Source organism: Hippopotamus amphibius, chromosome 10, assembly GCF_030028045.1.
Source record: "Hippopotamus amphibius kiboko isolate mHipAmp2 chromosome 10, mHipAmp2.hap2, whole genome shotgun sequence".
Taxonomy (NCBI): domain Eukaryota; kingdom Metazoa; phylum Chordata; class Mammalia; order Artiodactyla; family Hippopotamidae; genus Hippopotamus; species Hippopotamus amphibius.
This window is the reverse complement of record NC_080195.1, coordinates 25,700,938-25,722,479: the sequence shown is the minus strand read 5'-3', so window position 1 is coordinate 25,722,479 and position 21,542 is coordinate 25,700,938. Positions and strand designations below refer to the sequence as shown.

At 41.9% G+C, this 21,542-nt stretch overlaps 2 protein-coding genes across 6 annotated transcripts in view; both read left to right on the top strand.

Moving 5' to 3' along the window:
• The window catches only part of TTI2 (TELO2 interacting protein 2), a 42,294-nt gene extending 38,617 nt beyond the window's left edge, over positions 1-3,677 (top strand). The window contains exon 8 of the mRNA XM_057697038.1: positions 3,620-3,677. The gene's annotated coding sequence lies outside the window, so the exon portion shown is untranslated. The remainder of the gene's footprint in view (positions 1-3,619) is intronic.
• A 677-nt stretch (positions 3,678-4,354) lies between these two features.
• The window catches only part of FUT10 (fucosyltransferase 10), a 69,939-nt gene continuing 52,751 nt past the window's right edge, over positions 4,355-21,542 (top strand). Inside the window, exons 1-3 of one of the 5 annotated variants that reach the window (XM_057697296.1) lie at positions 4,355-4,404; positions 10,819-11,159; positions 16,956-17,250. In XM_057697296.1, the coding sequence (XP_057553279.1) occupies positions 11,079-11,159; positions 16,956-17,250 (376 nt within the window). In that variant the 5' untranslated portion in view covers positions 4,355-4,404; positions 10,819-11,078. Of the gene's footprint in view, positions 4,405-4,425; positions 4,699-5,332; positions 5,411-10,818; positions 11,160-16,955; positions 17,251-21,542 lie in introns of those variants that run through there. The other 4 variants (XM_057697298.1, XM_057697295.1, XM_057697297.1 and 1 more) reach the window with 4 other exon arrangements.

The following is a 21,542-nucleotide window of genomic DNA, read 5'->3' as shown; positions in this document are numbered from 1 at the left end:
TAGAACTGAAAGAAGAAATAGACAAATGCACAATTTTGGCGGAAGACTTCAATATCTCTCTTTCAACAATTGATAGAACGACTAGACAGAAAAGCAGCAAGGATATAGAAGACCTCAACACCACCATGAATCAGTGGGCTCTAATCAACATTTATAGATTACTCCATTCAATAATAGAACACATTCTTTCCAAGTATACATGGAACATACACCAAGATAGACCACGTCCTGAGCCATAAAACAAACCTCAACAAATCTAAAAAGAACTGAAATCATACAGAGTGTGTTATCTGACTACAATGGAATCAAATTAGAAATTAACTGGAAGAGTAACAGGAAATTTTCCAAACACTTGGAAACTAAATAATACATTTCTAAATAATCACAGAAGCCTCAAAGGAAATCAAAGCATACATTGAACTAAATGAAAATTAAAAATAAAACATATCAAAATTTGTGGGACACAACTAATGCAGTGCTGAGAGAAAAATTTTTGGCATTAAATGCAAATACATTAGAAAAGAGGAAAAATACCAATAATCTAAGCTTCTAACTCAAAAACCAAGAGAGAGAAGAGCTAAATCAACCACAAGCAAGCAGAAGGAAGGAATAATAAAGATATGGACAGAAATCACTGAAATTGAAAACAGGAAATCAATAGAGAAAATCAGTGAAATAAAGAGCTGGTGCTTTGAAAAGATTGATGAAATTGACAAACTTTGAGAGAGAATAATAAGAATAATAAGAGAGAAGACATAAATTTCCAATAACAGGAATGGAATGGGATATCATGAAAGATTTCAAATGGACAATAACAACCTTACACACATACATTTGACAATTTTGATGAAACAATCTGTTGAAAAACACAAACTGCCACAACTTCCTGAATATGAAACAGTAAAAAGTGAGCCATGTAAATGCCTGCAGAAAGACCGTTTTAAGCATGTGAACGAGCAAATCCAAAGTCCCTGAGTTTGGGCATGCTTGATGTGTCTGAGGAACAGCAAGGTGGGCAGTGTGGGTAGAAAACAATGAGTGAGCTGGAGAATATGGGGCAAGAAAGTTGGAGAAGTAGAGCCAAACCAGATTTTATAAGACCTTATAGTTCAAGACTTTTATTTTTAATACAGCTGCTTTACAATGTTACTTTAGTTTCTGCTGTACAACAAACTGAATCAGCTATATGTATACATATATCCCCATACCTCCTCCCTCTTGAGCCTCCCTCCCATCCTTCCCATCCCAGCCCTCTAAGTCATCACACAGCACAAAGCTGATCTCCCTGTGCCATGCAGCGGCTTCCCACTAGCTATCTATTTTACATTTGGTAGTGTATATATGTCAATGCTACTCTCTCACTACGTCCCAGCCTCCCCTTCCCCACCTGTGTCCTCAGGTCCTTTCTCTATGTATGACTTTATTTTAAATGGCTATTTTCAAGTGGAATATGAGTATAATCTGATTTGCGACTTGAAAAAATCACTCTGGTTGTCATGTGGCGGCACATGTGAAAGCAGGGAGCTGCTGGGAAGGTATTACAGGAGTCAAGATGATATGGCATCTTTTCATATACTGATCTGCCGTCTATATATCTCCCTTGGTGATGTGTCCAGGTCTTTTGCCCATTCTTTTAAATTGGGTTGTTTGCTTCCCATTGTTGAATGTTGAATTCCTTGTATATTTTGGATAACTGGACTCTATCATATATAACTTTTGCAAATATTTTCTCCTAGTCTGGACTTGTCGTCTCATTCTCTTCACCTTTATTATCTTTTAATGCCCATGGGGTCAGTAGTGATGCCCCTCGTTTATTTCTGATATTAGTAATTTGTGTCTTTTTGCTTTTTTACTGGTTAGCCTAGCTAAAGGTTTGTCAATTTTATTGGTCTTGTCAAAGAACCAGCTTTTGGTTTCATTGATTTCCTGTTAATTCCCTGCTTTCAATTTCATTGATTTCCGCTCTAATTTTTATTATTTCTTCTCTTCTGCTTACTTTGGATTTAAAATTTGCTCCTCTTTCTCTAGTTTCCTACAGTAGAAGCTTAGAATATTCATATTAGATGTCTTCTAACATTCAATGATATTATTCAATGTTACAATTTTCCCTCTAAGCATTGCTTCCACTGCATCCCACAAATTTTGATAGGTTGTATTTTCATTTTCGTTTGGTTCAGAATATTTTGATTTTTCTGGAGAATTTTTCTTTGACCCATGTATTATTTAGAAGTGAGTTTAATAGTCAAATGTCTGGGGCTATTCCAAAATATTCCCAAATATTTTAGAATATTTCTGTTACTGGTTTAATTCTACTGTTGTCTAAGACCATATTTTGTATGATGTCTATTCTTTTAAATATGTTAAGTTGTGTTTTGTGGCCCAGTATACCTGTCTTTTGATGTATATATGTGTGCATATTTACTAGGTGTATACCTTGGAGTAAAATTGTGGATCACAAAGCAAGTACGTATTTGGCTCTAGTAAATACTGATAGACAGGTTTTCCAAAGTGGCTGTAGCAATCACATCCCCACCAAGGGTACACAAGAGTTCCATGTGTTCCACAGCTTTGCCTTCGCTCTGTATTAACAGCTTTAAAATCTGTAGCCATTTTGGTGGGTGTGTAGTGGTATATCATTGCTGTGTTAATTTGCATTTCCCTGATGACTAAAGAAGTTAAGCATCTTTTCAGGTACTCATCGGCTATTTGGATCCCTCTTTGGTGAAGTGTTGTATATCTTTGGTCCCCTCCCTCCCCATTTCTGTTGGATTGTGTTTTCCTTATTGCATTGTAGATGTTCTTACTATATTCTAAGGGGAAACTGAGAAGAAGCGAGAGAGTAGCACAGACATATATGTACTACCAACTGTAAAATAGTCAGTGGGAAGTTGTTGTATAACAAAGGGAGTCCAACTCGAGGATGGAAGATGCCTTAGAGGACTGGGGCAGGGAGGGTGGGGGGGACTCGAGGGGGGGGCGTCAAGGAAGGGAGGGAATATGGGGATATGTGTATAAAAACAGTTGATTGAACCTGGTGTACCCCCAAAAAAATAAAAAAAAAAAAAAAAAAAAAAGAACAAATGAAAAAATAATAAAATAAAAACACACATCTAAAGGTGAAAAAAAAATTCATTCATTCATTCATTAAATTGGCTGCATTGGGTCTTCATTGCTGTGCGCAGGCTTTCTGTAGTTGCGGAAAGCAGGGGCTACTTTTCCATGTGGTGCTTGAGCTTCTCATTGTGGTGGCTTCTCTTGTTGCAGAACAGGGGCTCTAGGCACGTAGACTTCAATAGTTGCGGAGTGTGGGCTCATTAGTTGTGACTCTCGGTCTCTAGAGCAGCGGCTTAGTTGCTCCGTGTCATGTGGGATCTTCCAGATCAGGGATCAAACCGTGTCCCCTGCATTGACAGGCGGATTCTTAACCTCCGCTGCACCAGGGAAGCCCCTCTTACTATATTCTGAATAGGAATTCTTTGTTAGATAAATCTATTGCAAATGTCTTCACCTACTCCCTGGATTGTTTTTTATTCTCTTAACAGTGTCTTTCGATTAGCAGAATTTCTTACTTTTAATGACATCTAGTTTATCAATCTTTCCCGTTTTGTTTGTTTTCTAGAAGTTGACATTGCCAACCTGCTTTTACAGAGAAGTTACTTGAGATGTTGGCACGGGAGCTCTCAGGACCTGGAGGACAGTGAGGCCGACTTCCAGCAGCCATCACGCTCGGGTTCCTGCAAGTACGCCCAGCACACGCATGGCTCTGAGGGTCAGTCCCTCCTCAAATTCTGATCCCTACATGCCTCACTCCAGCTGGTCCTCCCAAGGTCTTCAAAGACCTCCCTAGGTTTCTCACTTCCTGTCTAGGCTAGGCCAAAATAATTTTAATAGGGTTCTCTGAATGCGGAAATCAGTAGCTAAAAGTCCGTTTCCCTTCTCCAGTAAAATAGAGCTAAATGATGGTCCTGCTTAGCCCACCAAACACTGGCAGCTGATTAAAGGTGCCCAGGCCTCTGCTCTGGTTAAAACGTTCTCTACTCCCCTGAGTAGCTGACTTCGCATGGGCTCTACTCAGAGCGTTTGGGAAGCAGAAAACGTCTGCCACTCGCTTAAGGGGAGGGTCTCAGGGGCCTCCCAGGAACTTTCCAGAGGGTTGCGCGCGCCCAGGGCTGCCGAGCGAGGGGTGGGCGGGTGTCTTCCCCCGGAAACGAAGTCCCGCCGGCTTTTCGACGGGGCATCCATGAAAACGCGGATGCAGGATCGCCGGGCCTGGTCGCTCCGCGGGTTATCCCCTCTCCCAAATCTCCTCTCCGCGTCTTCGCTGGAGCTCCGGCGGGGCGCAAACTGAAAGTGAGAAACCGCGGGGCTGCAGCCCGCGGAGCAAGCCTCCCCCTGCGCGACGAGGTGAGTGTGAAGCGCTGGGTCTTTTCTGGCTTGAGCGATGGCTTGATGGGAGCAGGGTCTCGGTGCCGAGAAACCGAGAGGCTTTTCCGACGCGCGCGGAAGCTGGGACGCTGCCCGCCGGACTCACAGGCGTAGGAACTCTCTTTGTGCCCAGAAGGGAGTGTGTGTCAGAGGAAGACGGAGTTGTCTGCTGAGAAAGGACCCAGGTCTGTTTTGGGAAACCTTGGGCAGCGTTTTCCAGGGACGCTGCCCGAGATGCAAACCCATCTGGCTGCCGAAAACCAGAGGCGGGAGGTAGGGGATGCGCAGGGGCCTCTGCGGGGGCCCCGGGAGGCGCGCGGGTTCCCGCAGCCTCCAGCCCCGCCCCGACCCCAAGGGAGGTTTTCGCGTGCCTCCCAGACTGCCACGACCTTCCCGGCCCCCGCGATTCCAGAACCTAACTCCGCCTTTGTGCTGTGTGAATGGCCTCCTTCTTCCCCACGTCTGGGCTGAGAATCACTTGTTGCTGGAATTGTACGCTGAAGGAGGAGCGATTCAGGCGGTGCAGCTGTGGAGAGCATTGCGTATTTAACAGAGAAGATGCTCTGGGAGAGTCCCCGGAACTGCAGGCTTTGCTTATCATATGCAAGCCATTTCTTAAGTATTTTTGTACCCGATTAGCGCCCTCAGAATAGAACCCATTTTGTGTAAGATACGGAAAGAACGTTGGTGTGATTTTAAGACATTTTTCTGGGGATCTTTTAATGATTCTTTAATATATAGCAAATGCCATGCAAAATGACTGTTTTTCTTAACACCACAGCTCCAGCAGGCTGCCTCCACACCCCCACCCGCCCCCCGCCCCGCCACAGTGGTATTCATGTCGTGACTTGGATTGTTCATTTCATTTGAGGACTGCGTGCAATTCTGAATCTGGCAAGTTGGTCTTCAGGACCTCAGTCTCCTTATACATCCTTCCTTCTCTCAAGATGAGACGTGCCAGAAGCTCATGACCACTTGTAGGCTTGTGAGTGATGTCACTCTACAATTAGGGCATTGTTTCTCCTGCCTGGCCCACGTAGTCTCATGGGGGGACTCTGTAAGTGGGTCCTGGCTGTTATCTGCACTGAGTAAGCAGCCCAGGTATTTGCACAGTAAAGGGGCGGAGCCACCAAACTAGCCTCGCTGTTAGAACTTTCTCCCTCTCCCGCCTGTAAGCCAGAGGCAGTGTCCCAGCATCCGAGGATCGCTTAGGTCTGCCCCAGTTTTGAAATTGCTGTTGTGACTCTTCATTTGCTGCCTTCCTGCTAGATGGCAGTGTGTAACAGTGAATTTAAATACAGTCTCAACTGCTACTGTTCTTACAGCTCATCTTTTATTCTTCAACTAAAAAAAAAAGACAACATTTTCAAAAACAATTCAACTAGGGTTAAAGTTAGGAAATAAAATGAATATATTGTTTGGACAAACAATGATGTGATTCATATATGTGTAAGTACTGCTCAGTTTGCAAACATTTCCAACCCATATTTAAATGCTCTATAAATTTGGAATGTAAAGAGTTTATTCTGGTAAGAAATCCAGTACCTAATTCAATTACCAGCATTCCACAATAAACATTTGCAATAGGGTTCTTGACCATGAGTTTTTTAAAATTAAAAAAAAAAAAAGTTTATCTTTATTTAAAGTATTTTTCAGGTATTTATTTACTTGAGAATAAAATTTGAGATTTCAAAAGTTACTGTTGAATTACTCAAAAGGAGAATGAAGAGCCAGTAATCCTAAACCTGTCATCTAGAAATATTTCTTGTTTTATGTTTCCAGACATCTTTAGTTTGTGGTGACTCAGGTTGTCTTATTACTGTCTTTACTTGATTGACTTTTCTTCTATGGAATGCACCTGGTTACTATCCACTAGATTAGAGAGCTTAATTTTGGGAGGAAACCTCAGAAGATCATCTGGTCCAGCCCTTTGTCTTTAGGCATATGAAGTATTCGCCAGATTTTGTCAGTGTTATTTTATCAGCGTTGTTCCTCACTCACGATGACATAAATGATGGAGGTGGTTGAGCGATGTTAATTCAGATCTTTTTGCCAGGAAGGAAGATTGTTACAGAGTAATCAGTAAGCCCTTCTTGGAGAAAGAACAGTTACAAAGAACACCTAAGGAAAAAGATGAGAAAGAGCCCTGTTCTCAGGAGCTGGCTCAGCTCTTAGTGTGATACAGAGTTTTCCATCTTGGACCCCCTCCTCCATTTAAAAAACCTATTCTTTTTGAATGCTTCTATTTGGGGCTTTATACCAGCCTCTTTTTTTTTTTTTTTAGTTGTCTGTCTGAGGTTGTTTTTATCTAGTTTCTACATTGATTAGACACACTAAGTGAGATTGTATAAGTACTGTATAATTTGAGTACTTCCGTATGTGTCTGGAATTTAAGAATTTAAGAATGGTATCACCTTCAGTTCTGCAATAGAAGAGTGAAGGTGCTCGTGCTACAACTTCCATCCTCCCATTTATCACCCCCGTTAATCACCAGCTTTGATTTGTGAGGCTACCAGTATCCCTTTCTCTCTCATTATTCTCTATTTGTCTCTCCTGCATTGTGTGCTTGGTTGAAGAGGATCACCTTCCCAGGTAGAAATCTGTAAGCCAGAGCACTCTTTACTTTAAATACTCAGCAAAATATGAAGTCCACTAAAAAAGGATGAGGAACACATTAACACAAATAAATGTTAATGAAGAAAACTGGATGAAAGTGGAAACTATGGAACCATCACACCATGCTGATCAGGTGCCCAAGGGACAGGCTTCTGCAAATTAGCAACGTTGGTCAAGTTTTCAGTGTTCAACAGTTGTTTAATATGCACCCAATAAAGCAACTTTAAAGTGTTTCCTACCCCCCCATCCCCCCCAGCATTTTCTCCACTGCTGTGTTAGAAACAAGCACAACGTATGGATTTAGGCCTCCTGACTTGGCTTTGGGGTGGAGTAAGGCTTCCCAAAGCTGATAGCCTTGAACATCCAGGAGAATGGCTATGATAGTGAAAGAGGTATGGATGTTGTAGATAGAGACCACAGCAAGAACAGGGAGCTGTAGCCCAGGGACAGCCAGAACAAAGGGTAGGGTAGTAGAAGCTAGAGAAGTAGGGTGGGGTCCAGGGAGTCTTGTTTTCTAAGCTGATGAGTTTGATCTTTATCTTGAACTCTTTGGGAAGCCATTGATGGATTTTAATCAGAGGAGAACTATCCAATCCACATTTCAGCAACACCTCTACAGCTGAGTGGAGGATGCTAGTGGGTCAGACTGGTAGAAATTCCAGTTATCAGGCTTTTGGAGTCACGAAGTAGAAGTGGATGAGTGTTGGTGAGGACAAGTAGAGTTGAAGAGAGTTAGTTAAAAATTGCCTGGAGAGTTGTCCAGAGGACCTTAGACCTTCCCATCCACCTACCACATCACCTGTCTTTCCCAGGACAGCAGCCCCCACTTAAAGGGATGCTCTGAGGATTTACACATTATAAAATGAAAACATGTTGGGAGAGTCAGCCTATTTGAAAATGGCAGTTTGGTGTGAATAATTTAAGTTTGGTAATCAGATACATTCCTTTGAAAGGCTCTCCCTGGTATAACCTTAAACTCTAAGACAGTCACTTATTAACCCAAATGACTCACCAATTACTAGAGGAGAGTTGATCCAAGGAGCCTTCCCAGAGCTCCCTGGCGTGTGTCACCTGGGGTTGGCTTCTCATTTTCCACTCAGAGACACAGGGCAGAAATCTTCTTAGTCCCATTTCTGAGACCCTTAACCTGCACCTTGGACTGGCCCTGTGTGGCTGTCATCTGAAGCTGGCATTCTCAGGCTGCTAACTCACTTTAAGCTGTTCAGTCTCTTCTCTGTCCATTTTCATTCAGATTAAAGCGGACAGTGTTGAAATTATTTTGGAGTGAACGTGTTGCTGGTTTTAACGGAATAGCACTTGCAGGAGTATGAGGTGGTCACGCTCAGCTCCAGACCCCTCTCTGGGCAGCAGATGGCGGGCCTCAGGCCATGCACATACCCGTACGATGCATCAGCGCTTGGGTCAAGAGGGTTGGTTAGTGAGTCCATTTCAGATGTTATCTACATGGTTGTCTGAACAAACACACACGGCTCCAGCCTGAGAAGGGATGTTCTGGGGCATTCTCTTGGAGGACTCTGAGATTCACCCTGGGGGCAATGATGAAACAGAAGGGAGCTTTCTTCTTGAAGTCCCATTGTATTGGAGCTTGTTGGCCTTCACGGTGCTCTCTGCAAGCCTATCTGCCCCACCAGTCGGGGAACCGATGATTTGATGACAAACTCCTGGGTAATTAATTGCCATGTATATTAGATTGATGTGCCGCAAGGCCTGGTTATTGCTGCCTGCTCTGAATCATAATAGCATCAATGCTAGCTGATTCTATTCTTTAGTGGTGGGTATTTACTCACAGCTCAGTTCCTGAGACCATACTTTGTACTTCTAGTTTGGGTCTTATACTCTGGAGATTCTTTGGATGGAAGGGAGTTTGTAACCTTAAATTCTTCTCTCATAATTTGTACAGCCATGTAAAGGCTTAGAAAGATTTAGCAACTTGCCCAAATTTATATTACAGGTAAATGACAGCCAGGACTGGGGCCCAAATGTGCTAACTCCCCATTTTATGTGATTAGCTACTAGCATCTACTGAGTAGAAGGAAAGGCACTTTTCGGGTTCTTTTGGACTTATGTTACTTTTTTCCCTGGTACATTATTTGTCAGAGAGCTATAATACACAGGTTTTTTCCTGTGATTTAGGCAGATAAGCTGTGAGTGTTAGTTTTATCTGGTGGGAATTTTATAGTTGTCATGTTAAAAAATATAAAAAGAATGCGTGAACTTCAGAGTCTGACTAGTTTCTGGTTGTATTACTTATCAAAGTTATCATCTTGGGCAAGTTACTTTACGTCCTTCAAATTCAGTTTTCTCACCCTTAAAAGTGAGGCTAAATAATTGCTGCTTCATGAGTTGCTGGGAGGATTGAATGAGCTCATGCTTGCTGAGTACTTAGGAGGGGATGTGATAGGTCACTCAGCAAATATCTGTGATCTCATTTGCTTTGGCAAAATGAGTATTTCTCCTTGTGAAGTTCCAATTGATCAGTCAGTATCATACTTTATATGAATTCAACTTCATTTTCCACCTAAAGCTATAATAAAAATTATGACATATTTAAACATGAGGATAGCAAACACTTATTGGATATTTATTATGTGTCAGGCTCTGAAATAAGTGTTTTACCAATTTTATCTCATAGACTTCTCACAGTAACTCTCTGATTATGTACCTTATTATCTACGTTTTGGGAGTGGAATCAAGGAGAGCCTGGGGAGTTGAGATTTGAATCCTAGCAGGCTGACTCAAGAGTCCGTTCTCTTAGACACCGGGGATGGCAGGACTTCTGCGGATGAAAGAAGGAAAATTCGCTTTTGGCTGTTTCTGAGACCAAGAATTATTTTGTTTCCGAGGGGACAAAACAGCCTCCACTTAAAAGTTAATCAAGGTTGATGTGTGACAGGGGAGCGTACCGTTGAGACGAAGGTTTTTAGAATTCTACATCATTTTTACATTTCTCATTGTCTCTTCAGTTCTGTAACTGAGAGGTATACAGTCAGATCTCAGCATCAGGCCCTTCCTCCGGAATGTTGATCCTTGCTCTGCTCTGAACTCTACAGGGTCATTTGCTCAAGACATTTGACTTCAGAGACCCCTGGGAGTAAGAGGCATTCTATGGGACTATTTAGTTCATTTGAAAAACTTTTGGAAAGATCATCCATTTCAGATGGATGGAAATCCTGTTTCAAGACGTCCAGAAAACCATATTGCCCGTGTAACTCACTGCTTTAGTGCACTTGCCGTAAAAGACTGAACAGATAAAGCAGTAATCTGAATTCCTCATTTTGTGGCTGAAGTTGTTTTCCTCAGTGGGGAACTGGGATCAGTTGATCATTTTCCATTTCTAATCAATGCCTGAAACTTTTATTTGTTTTTTCCCTAATTTTTACAGGAGTGGGTGGACAGTGCTGGGTTCTTTCTGCTCCACTTCTCTGCGCTTTTGCAACTTAGATAGGAGGAAATGACTATATGTCAGTGACTTTTGAAATTCAAGTCTGATGGCAAAGAAAATTAAGTGGAAGCATCATTTTAGTCTTAGGACCTGATTGTTGACCTCTCACTCTCCTCTAATGGACTGTATGACCTTGGGCATGTCACTTCACCTCTCTGGTCTTGGTTTCCTCATCTATGAGTGAGGTATTCGGTCTAAATGATCTCAGAGGTTCCTTGTAGTTTTAAAGCTTTGGGCTTCTACACGGTAACCCTGCAAGACTGCATTTATGAAATCATCTGCGCTATGGCTAAAATATTATTCATTTGTTGCAGATTTTTTGGATGCTTTCTGGTTTAAAGAATCTCCAGCTGCTCCGATGATAGCTTAAGAAGACTGCATGCTGTTCCCTTTCAATGCCAAGCTAGGCCCACTCAGAACCTCCTTCATGGAGAGCGGGTCCCAGCAGGAATGGCAGTGGAAGAAATTGCCATCCAGATGGTTCCTCCACGTGACGTCGTCTTGGGCTGTGGGCCGACTCAGGAACACCTGGTAACCAGGCTCGCCCTCTGTCAGTCACCCCAGGCAGGGCAGCATGGTGCGGATTCAGAGGAGGAAGCTTCTGGCATCTTGCCTGTGCGTCACTGCTGCCATCTTTCTGCTCGTCACACTCCAGGTGCCAGGAACTTGGGTTGTGTAGTGTTGATTCCCGGGCCTTTGCCACCCCCCACCCCACCCCCACCCCATTCTCTCCAAGCGCTTCATCTCTTTTTGCTTCATCTCTCAGGATCAGGAGTTTCTAAGGCAAGGAGAATACTTTCTTTTTTAGCAGATGAAACTGAGGTTTAGTGAGCAAATGTGTCAGGTAGAAACAAAATTAGTGAGTTAAGGGATCAGTTTGTGACTCTTGCTGGGCTCTGGTTTTAGAGGAACAGGAGGTAGAGCTCTGTCCGTCTTACTGGGTCAAAATTGGACGGCTTCCTCCAAGTCACGATCCCTTCTGAAAGATGCCATCCTTGAAGAAGCAGTGACTATTCTGAGGACAAGCTCGTCTGTTCTGCAGAACACACACATCTGCGTTAATAAATTTGTCTGTAGTAGGGTGAAAGAACCGAAACGTTTCTTCAGACCCCCTCCCCCCTATTTATTTTATTTAGTTGGTTATTCTAAACTTCATGTGCTGATTTCAAAGTAAAAACAAATTTCACAGTGATAGTAAAAGTAGAAATACAAGTTCAGATATTTTTAGCACCCACTCAAGTACCAGCTGTCCATTTCAAAATCCAAAAGGACTTTTAAAGATTATTTGTGGATGGGAGTAGTTCAGATGTAGAGTTGATGGAGACAAAGATGTTCTCTGGGCATTTTATTCTGGAGGATTTCCCTTCTTGCTTAGGATTGAATGAGCTAATGCGTATAAAAGCTCTTTGGCAGCTAGTCCTGCCCTGTACTTCCACCACCTTCTGCTGCCGGGTCGGGACTCTGGTCAGAGGAAACCCCTGGCTCCCGTCTTGTCTGTCTTGGAGGTGGGTGTCCAGGACCTGCTTGAACTGGAGGAGCTGGAGTTTTCTGCTTCTTTCCGTGGAACGTTATGAGAGAGCTTTGATCTTACTAGACATTTACTTTGGGACTTTTTCCAGGTTTGAGGAATGCCTGTCTGTGAGGTAAGAGCTTTGCTTTTGATGTCAGAATAAATTGCCATGTTTTTGGTAGGCACGTCATTCCTAAGCTTCCAGAATATAAGAGGCAGTGTGATTACTGGAGCTAAGTCTTCGTCTGGATCTTAATTTCAGTTTGCCATCAATAGTATGATTTGGGCTGTTTCCTGGTCCTCACTGATACATTGAGTGCTTCCGTGTTCAGAGTTGCTGTAATGCTATTTTTATTGTAACACTATAAAATGAAAAAATATAATGCCCATGTATTTGGGACCATTCCTGGTTTTACTGGTTTGTAGGCTAGGCAAGATGGAATAACTTGCCACACAGGTAGGGAAAAAGAAAGATAAATTTGAAAAAAGATCACATGATGAATCCTGTGTTAGTTTGCTAGGGCTGCCGTATATAAAGTACCAAACACTGGGTTGGTTGGCTTACACACCAGGAATTTATTTTCTCACGGTTCTGGAGGCTAGAAGTCCAAGATCAAGGGGTCAGCAAGCGGGGATGTTTCTTCTGAGGTCCCCTTCTTTGGCTTTGTGGATGGCTGTCTTCTCCCTGTGTCTTCTGTACGGGTCTGTGTCCAGATCGCCTCTCTATGAGGACACCAGTCATATGGGATTAGGGCCCACCCGAATAACTTCATTTTAACCTAATTACTTCTCTAAAGACCTTAGTGCCTAACTCAGTCACATTCTGAGGTGGGAGGGGTTAGGGTGGAGACACAATTCAACACATAACAGATCTTATAACATGATTAGTAAATAAACTTAAAACTGTTCTGCTGACCCACAGTTTAACTAAAGCATCGTGGTTCTCTGGAGGACATCCTTCACCTGAGACATTGTTTTTGACTCACATTTAACTATATTTTGTATATACTGTCTGTAAATTTTTTGGTTGTATTATATTTTTTAAAAATTTTATTTACCTTTCAGTTGCACAAATAATTGACAAAATCATTTTAAAGCAAATCTAAGACGTATCATTTCACGTGGATTTTCTTCAGTGTGATTCTCTAACAGATGGGAACTTTAAAAATTTAGTATAACCATATGACTGTTATAAGACTCAACAAATTACTCAGTACTGTCTATGTGTTAGGCCATGTTAAATTTTTCCCAGTTATCTCAAAAAAGTCTTGTAACAGGTTGGTTTGAATCTGGAATAAACAAATCCACACACTGAATTTACTTGGTGTCTCTCAAGAATTGTGTGTGTGTGTGTGTGTGTTTTCTATAAAAGTCTCTTCTGCCCCATCTTTTATTCCATGTCATGGGTTTGTTGAAGAGACTAGGTCGTTTGTCCTTTTGAATTTCCCAGATTTTGGATTTGGCAGATTTTCTCCTCATGGTTTTGTTGAGTATGTTCCTTTGTCCCCCACGCTTCTTACCACCTGATAGTGATATCTGAGGCTAAATTTTTTTTTAAGCTCTTTATTGGAATATAATTGCTTTGCACTCTTGTACCAGCTTTTGAGGTACACCAAAGTGAATCAGCTGTATTTATGCATGTATCCCATATCCCCGCCCTCCCACGACTCCCTCCCACCCTCCCCGTCCCGGCCCTCTAAGGCATCACCCCTCATCGAGTTGATCTCCCTTTGTTATACAGCAACCTCCCACTAGCTGTCTATTTTACAGTTGGTAGTGTATATATGTCTATGCTACTCTCTCACTTGGTCCCAGCTTCCCCTTCGTCCCCCCGACCCCCCAACCCCATGTCCTCCAGTCCATTCTCTGCATCTGCATCCTTATTCTTGCCCTGTCACTGGGTTCATCAGTACCTTTTTTTCTTAGATTCCGTATATATGAGTTAGCATACAGTATTTGTTTTTCTCTTTCTGGCTTACTTCGCTCTGTATGACAGACTCTAGGTCTATCCACCTCATTACATATAGCTCATTTTCATTCCTTTTTATGGCTAATATTCCATTGTATATATGTGCCACATCTTCTTTATCCCTTCATCTGTTGATGGGCATTTAGGTTGCTTCCATGTCCTGGCTGTTGTAAGTAGTGCTGCAATGAACATTATGGTACATGTTTCTTTTTGGATTATGGTGTTCTCTGGGTATATGCCCAGGAGTGGGATTACTGGATCATATGGTAGTTCTATTTGTAGTTTTTTAAGGAACCTCCAAACTGTTTTCCATAGTGGCTGTACCAACTTACATTCCCACCAACAGTGCAGGAGAGTTCCCTTTTCTCCACACCCTCTCCAACATTTATTGTTTCTAGATGTTTTGATGATGGCCATTCTGACCAGTGTGAAGTGATACCTCACTGTGGCTTTGACTTGCATTTCTCTAATGATTAGTGATGTTGAGCATCTTTTCATGTGTTTGTTGGCCATCTGTATGTCTTCTTTGGAGAAATGTCTATTTAGGTCTTCTGCCCATTTGTGGATTGGGTTATTTGTTTTTTTGGTATTAAGGTGCATGAGCTGCTTGTATATTTTGGAGATTAATCCTTTGTCAGTTGCTTCGTTGGCAAGTATTTTCTCCCATTCTGAGGGTTGTCTTCTTGTCTTGTTTATGGTTTCTTTCACTAGGCAAAAGCTTTTAAGTTTCATGAGGTCCCATTTGTTTATTCTTGATTTTATTTCCATGAATCTAGGAGGTGGGTCAAAAAGGATCTTGCTTTGATATATGTCATAGAGTGTTCTGCCTATGTTTTCCTCTAGGAGTTTTATAGTGTCTGGCCTTAAATTTAGGTCTTTAATCCAGTTGGAGTTTATTTTTGTGTATGGTGTTAGGAAGTGTACTAATTTCATTCTTTTACATGTTGTTGTGCAATTTTCCCAGCATACTTATTGAAGAGGCTGTCTTTTTTTCCATTGTATATTCTTGTGAGGCTAAATATTTTTTAAAAAGCTGTTTGGCAGGAAAATTTCTTCTTAAAGCAATCATTATTATTATTATTTAATTAAAAAAATTTTTTTAGGCCGCTCGGCATGCAGCATCTTAGTTCCCTGATGAGAGATTGAACCCATGCCCCCTGCATTGGGAGCATGGAGTCTTAACCACTGGACCTCCAGGCAAGTCCCAATCCTTACTATTTGGGTATGACCTTATACCTAGCATAGTAGACTTTGATCAGAAATGTGGAGCAAAATTTGTCTTTTAAGTTATAACTATGGCTTTGTAGACGTGTTTCTTTAAAGTTGCTGGTTGTACATTTGCAGGGAAAGGTTGGGTGAAAAAGTAGAGCATTTGTGGCTATAAGTCAGCTCCATTCTGTCAAGCTACTGGGAAGTAACCACATTATTATGTTATCATAAAGACACTGAGAAAGCTATTGGCAAGGGCTTTTAGTTTTCAGTGATGGTTTTACTGTTCTTATGATGACTTTAGTGTCACAAGTGATCCGTGCTTTTTTTTTTTCTTTGTTGCTAATAGAATTCTTTCCTCCTTTTGGAATACTTCTCATATGTGGCTTTCACTGAGAGGCTCTTAGTTTTTTGGCCTTGGACCCCTCAGAGAATCCAGTGGATGTTTTAGACCCTCCCCAGGGAATTACAGACTCTCTGTCACCTCAGTGGGCAGGGGCCCTTTTCGGACACCAAAGGTAGCAAATACATAAAGAAGCCACCACCATAGGCTGCTGAGAATGGGGCCTGCAGGCTGCATGGGTAGTGTCCTCTGTTGACTGGTGGACCAGTTAATACATGAAAATATGCCTTCTTTTAGCTGCTTTATTTGTTGCATAGTCTGACTACTACGGTATTGTTATATATGAAACAGACCAGCCCCTACTTTTCTACTGCTGTCTCTAACGTATTTTTGTAACGCCATGTCAATATCGAACCTTAAAGTTTGAGGAAAAGGCAGCGCTTTGGAGAACTGCTGCCCCTCTGATTCCACTCTGCCCACCCTGCCCTCAAGATTACTGCGATTGATGACCGAGCTCTCCAGGATGCAGACTCTTTTGTAATAAATTTAAAAAAACATGGTTTTAAGTGAGAAGGAGCCCAGTACTTATGCCATCTCCATGCCATAGTGGATATTATTAGAAATATAAGATCCATGTTATGACCCTTCTAATTATACTAAAAAGAAAGCAGTTGGTAATTTATAACTCATTTTCCTCAGAGTGTGGTCTCCAGCAATAGCCAGATAATAGCCCTGACTCTCACAGGTTTCATTAAGAGACACAACCACTTCTGGATTCTAAATATGCCTATGAAATGGAGGAGAGATGTATCTGTTATGTGTTCAGTAGAATAAAGCATCCTTGTTGGTAGATATTTTGGTGGCTGTGTCCCTACCCTAATCCCTGGGAACTGTGCTATGTTATTTTACTTGGCAAGAGGGATTTTATAAATGGGATAACAGTGACACACCTTGAGGTGAGGAGATAACCCCGAATTACCTGTGCAGGCCCAGTGTAATCGCATGAGCCCTTAAAAGAGGAGTCTCTCCTGGCTGTGGTCAGAGAGAGATAGGATGACAGAAGAAGGGTCAGAGAGATACAGCATTGCTGGTCTTGAAGATGGAGCAAGGGGGCCACGAGCCAGGAACTGTGGGTGCCCCTAAGAGAAAAGCAAGGAAATGAACTCCCCCCGCCCCCAGAATTTCTTAAAAGGTGGCGTAGCCCTGCCAGCACCTTGATTATAGCCCAGTGAGGCCATTTCAGACTTCTGACCTCCAGAATCGTATGACAATAAATTTGCACCATTTTGCATTGCTCAGTTTGGGATAATTTGTTACGGTAGCAATCGAAAACTAATAAGAGGCTAAATCATCCAGGTGAATGGGAGATGTGCAGAAGGAAATTAAACAGTCTGACACTGGTCATAATCATCTCTTTTAGGTAGTGGTTGAGCTGGGAAAATTTGAAGGGAAGAAGTTTAAAAATTCTGATTTGAAAGATGGACATGCACAAATGGAAGAAGAGCCTGTACATCTCCATCCGTTCCTTAAGAGGGAAGGACTGACCCTAAGTAGGAAAAGAACATCGGCAACTGATAGCTACCCCATCATGCTCTGGTGGTCCTCACTGACAGGGGAACCTGGGAAGCTACGCCAGTGCGGGGCGGACGCTTGTTTCTTCACCATGAACCGGACTTACCTCCATCATCGCATGACCAAAGCCTTCCTCTTCTATGGTAAGTAGGGCTTTTGCCTTTCTCCCTCAGTTTGCTGACATCCTACTTCAGTGCTGAGTTACTGCCTTTCTCTCAAGGAGGAGATGGTGGACTCCTCTTGAAAGCACTTTGGCACGCCCAGTTTACTCTGCGCTTGCTCTGTGGAGGGCCTAAGCACTGAGCAAATACAGTAAATAAGCGAGCTGGACCAACAGAGGTGGGTGGTTGGCTGGGCCACTTGGTATTTATACGGGAGAAGAGCTATGTCTTCTCACCTTTTCACAGTTGGGTACCATGCTTACTGAACTTGGTATTTAGGAATTGGCTATGGATTTTACGGCTGATATCAATTCAGAATGTCATCGGCGATAGTGGCCAGGAGATTTTGATGACCATAAGTGATGTTTCACTGGACATCAGCACAGATTAATCAGAAATAAAAATAAAAAGATCGTTCAACATCAGCTTTCAAGAGCTAGTTGATACTCATCACTTCCCGAGGCTGATTATATGTGGTGCTGGGATTGAAGGGCAGCCAGACCCAGCCAGGTGGAGCAGCAAGGTGCCGGCAGCTGCTAAAAATAGGGAGCTCCTGGATGCTAAATGATAGGGGGGCGGGGGAATACAGGTTAGCAAGCTCACCAAAGATAGGCAAGGTTAATCACTTAAGTTAGCGAGTCAGTGAAAGGACATCTGCTTTAGAGTGTGGTACGAATGTGTGTGTGTGTGTGTGTAAGTGTAGTGCTGGCTTTGGAGTGGCAGGATGAGACTGGGGTGTAGCTCTGAGTCATCCTTAGGGTTCTGCCTAACAATAACTTAAATAAAGCAGAAAATGGGCTCAGCAGGAATCAGGGGGTGTATATGCCCCACAGTTGGTCGGGGCCACAGAGCAATGCGCACTCGTGCCTGGTAGAGATGGGGAGGCAGGGAATTCCAGGCACTTACGCACCCAGATGTGACGGAGTCCGGAGGCTCCGAAGGCCTGCAGGTGTCCTCATCCACTCACTGCCCTCCTCTGCTCCTAGAGCGGAGTCAGTGGAGGTTTGAGGAGTGAGGGCTGTTGGTATAGGGCCAGGCTGGCGGCTGATCTCGTTCTGAGGGGCAGACAGCCGTCTGTGTAGTGTCAGTTGCTTATGTTGAACATCAGTTGCTTTCAGGTCCCACTGAAGGCGTAATGTAACACATGGAATTGCATCCTGATTCCTTTCTAACATCTAAAGTATTCTGAATTCCGAAACACATAAAGCTCTGAGAGTTTGGATTAGGGACTGTAATCCTCCAGTGGTGTCTTGAGATGAAGCAACGTTAAATGTATGCATTTAATTTCCCAAATTTTAACACGGGCGCCTAGACGTATTTCAGTTAGACACAAAAATACACGGTTAATGTAAATGGGTGTGTATGTACTTACTACATAGTGTAAGAAATAAAATATTACAAGCAAAGCTGAAAGCCTCTATGAGCCCCTCCCTGACCCGATCTCATTTCCTTCCTCCTACCAGGAGGGAGTCATGATCTTGAAGTTGGTGTGTGTGTGTGCACGTGCACGCGCACATTAAACAACATATAGTTTTTTTTTTAAGAACTTTTATTGAGATACAGTTAACATACAATAAACTGCATATATTTAGAGTGTATAATTTGGTATCCCAATCTCCAAATTCATTCCGCCCCAACCCTCTCCGCTTTCCTCGCTTGATGTCCATATGTTTGTCCTCTACATCTATGTCTCTATTTCTGCCTTGCAAACTGGTTGATTTGTACCATTTTTCTGTATTCCGCATATATATGTTAATAAACGATATTTGTTTTTCTCTTTCTGACTCACTTCACTCTGTATGATAGTCTCTAGGTCCATCCATGTCCCAGTTTCATTGCTTTTTACAGCTGAGTAATATTCCATTGTATGTATTAAACAACATATAGTATTTTTTGTATGTTTTAAAAATTACATAAATAGTATGATATGTTAACTTTCTCTCTGTAACTTACTTTTTCTGTTACATGGTTTTTGAGGTTTATCAATGTTGGGTCCTTATAGCTCCAGTTCACCCATTTTACTGTTGTATAGAATTCCATTGTATTTATTTATTTATTTTTGTTTTTTTAATTATTTTCTTTTTTCTTTTTTTTTCCATTGGATTTATATATCACACTTCATTTAACCATTTTCCTGTTGTTGGACATTTAGGTTGTTTTAAAAAACTTGCTTATGACAAAAAACACTACAGTAAACAATCCATGTGCCTGTGTGAGATTTCATGAGGATTCATACCTGGCAGTGGAATTATTTGGTATGAATTTACATTTAGTGGATATTTCCAGACCAACATCCAGAGCGGTTGTGTCACGGTCACTATCTTTTAAACATTTAAAACTTTTTAACATGTTATACATGCACATATAGCTCCTGCATTTCCAAATGACACACTTAGATTGTGACTTGTTGGTTTTTCAGTTTTAGGCTTTATATATTGATTCTTACTATGGAAGATAAGTATTTAACTTTCCTTCCAGGGAAAATTGAATGGCCTTTTAAAAACCAACTCAAATATAACACCTGTGAACTTTTTCTGATTTCCCTCCGTTAGATATAGCCTCTCTTCTCTAAATGTCCGTAGGCATTTTATATCTCTCTTATGTCATTTAATTCAGCATCTACAGTATGCTGGGCACAGCGCCAATAATGAGGCATAAAGGAGATGAATAAGGTAACTGTGGCATTTGGTTTTGTCCTGTATCATCTTCTTTTCCATATGAGAGTGTAGAGTTTTTGATGACAGGGCGTCTTTGTAACTCCCCTTCCCCCTGTACGAGCACAGTGCCTTGTACACGCTTGGCACTCAGGAGGTAGTCACAGAGACTTATAGCCCTAAAGGACCTGGGAGTCTAGTCTCCCCTTTATATTATAAAGGCGAGACGACTGAGGCTGAGGAAGGTCAGGGATGTACCAGAATTACACAGGGGTTAGCAGCAGAGCTGGGCAGAGAACCAAGGTGCCCTGACACCTGATCCAGGGCTCTTTCTCCCAAGCTGTATTTGAATGTACACTCATGACTCTAGTAAAACCTAGATATTTGGATTTTGGAAGTGCTTTCAGTGTATGCAGTGTAACAAACCAAATTAGCCATTCAGTTCTTTAATAGGATCTGTTGAGCAAATTAGAGTGAATACAATACACTTTTCCGTCTGAGGATTCCAAATTCTAATTAAGTAGGTCACTTACAACTGCAGCTGGGACTCTGGTGCAGCACGATTGAAAAAGGAAAGGCAGGAAAATGATTCAGGTAACAAAAGCTGACCTAATTAACGGAAATGGAAACTCGAAGGAATATGGGACTTTGAAGCTTTTGTGAAGCAGAATTTTTTTTTTTTTTAGATTTTGTTGAAGTATAGTGGGTTTACAATGTTGCGTTAATTTATTCCATACAGCAAATTGACTTAGTTATACATATATATTCTTTTCATATTCTTTACCATTATGGTTTGTCACAGGATATTGAATATAGTTCCCTGTGCTATCAGTAGGACCTTGTTTTTTGTCCAGAACCAGGAATATTTTTGACTTTGTTTCCTTTGTAGCTTACTTTCTTTTTTTTTCTTTCTAGAGATGATTCATTTACTTAATATAAACACGTTTCTGGAAGTAATAGTTAAAGACTTTCACCATGAAATACAGTGAATTCTGTGTCTGGTTTGAATCATTTGAGAAACGTGAGGCTTCAGCTACATCAGCACAGCAATTCTCTGAAACAAAAATTAAGCAGTCACAAGTGCATAAATTATTTTTAAAAACAAAAATCCTTAGAGTTACAGAATTTAGTCTTAGCAGCCATTGCTGTAGTGCTTTCAAACACAACTCTGCATTTTAAAGCAGTTCTCTTGAACCCTGTCTGTCATGAGAGTGGGGTTGAAGTGCCCTTGAGGAGAGTGAGGGTAGTTAGGGTCAAGAACTGCTTTTTGTTTTGAGTTTCTAAATAGAATTTTTAGTAAATACAGGTACATGGACAGAAAGAGAAAAGTAGGCTACTGAAAATATTTAACTTCCTCAGGAAAGTGGATATTAGCACACCTTGTTGAAGCCTGGAGATTACGAAGAGAAAAGACGTGGGACTGGTCTTCCTCAAAGGACAGCTACAATCCAGCTCTCTAGGACTGGATCCTGAGTGATGAGTGGGAGGCCTTGGACCTCCACCCCAGGTGCAGGCTTCTCGATCCTCCCACCCACAGATTTCAAAATATCTATATATATTCTTTTTCATATTCTTTTCCATTATGGTTTATTACAGGATATTGAATATAGTTCCCTGTGC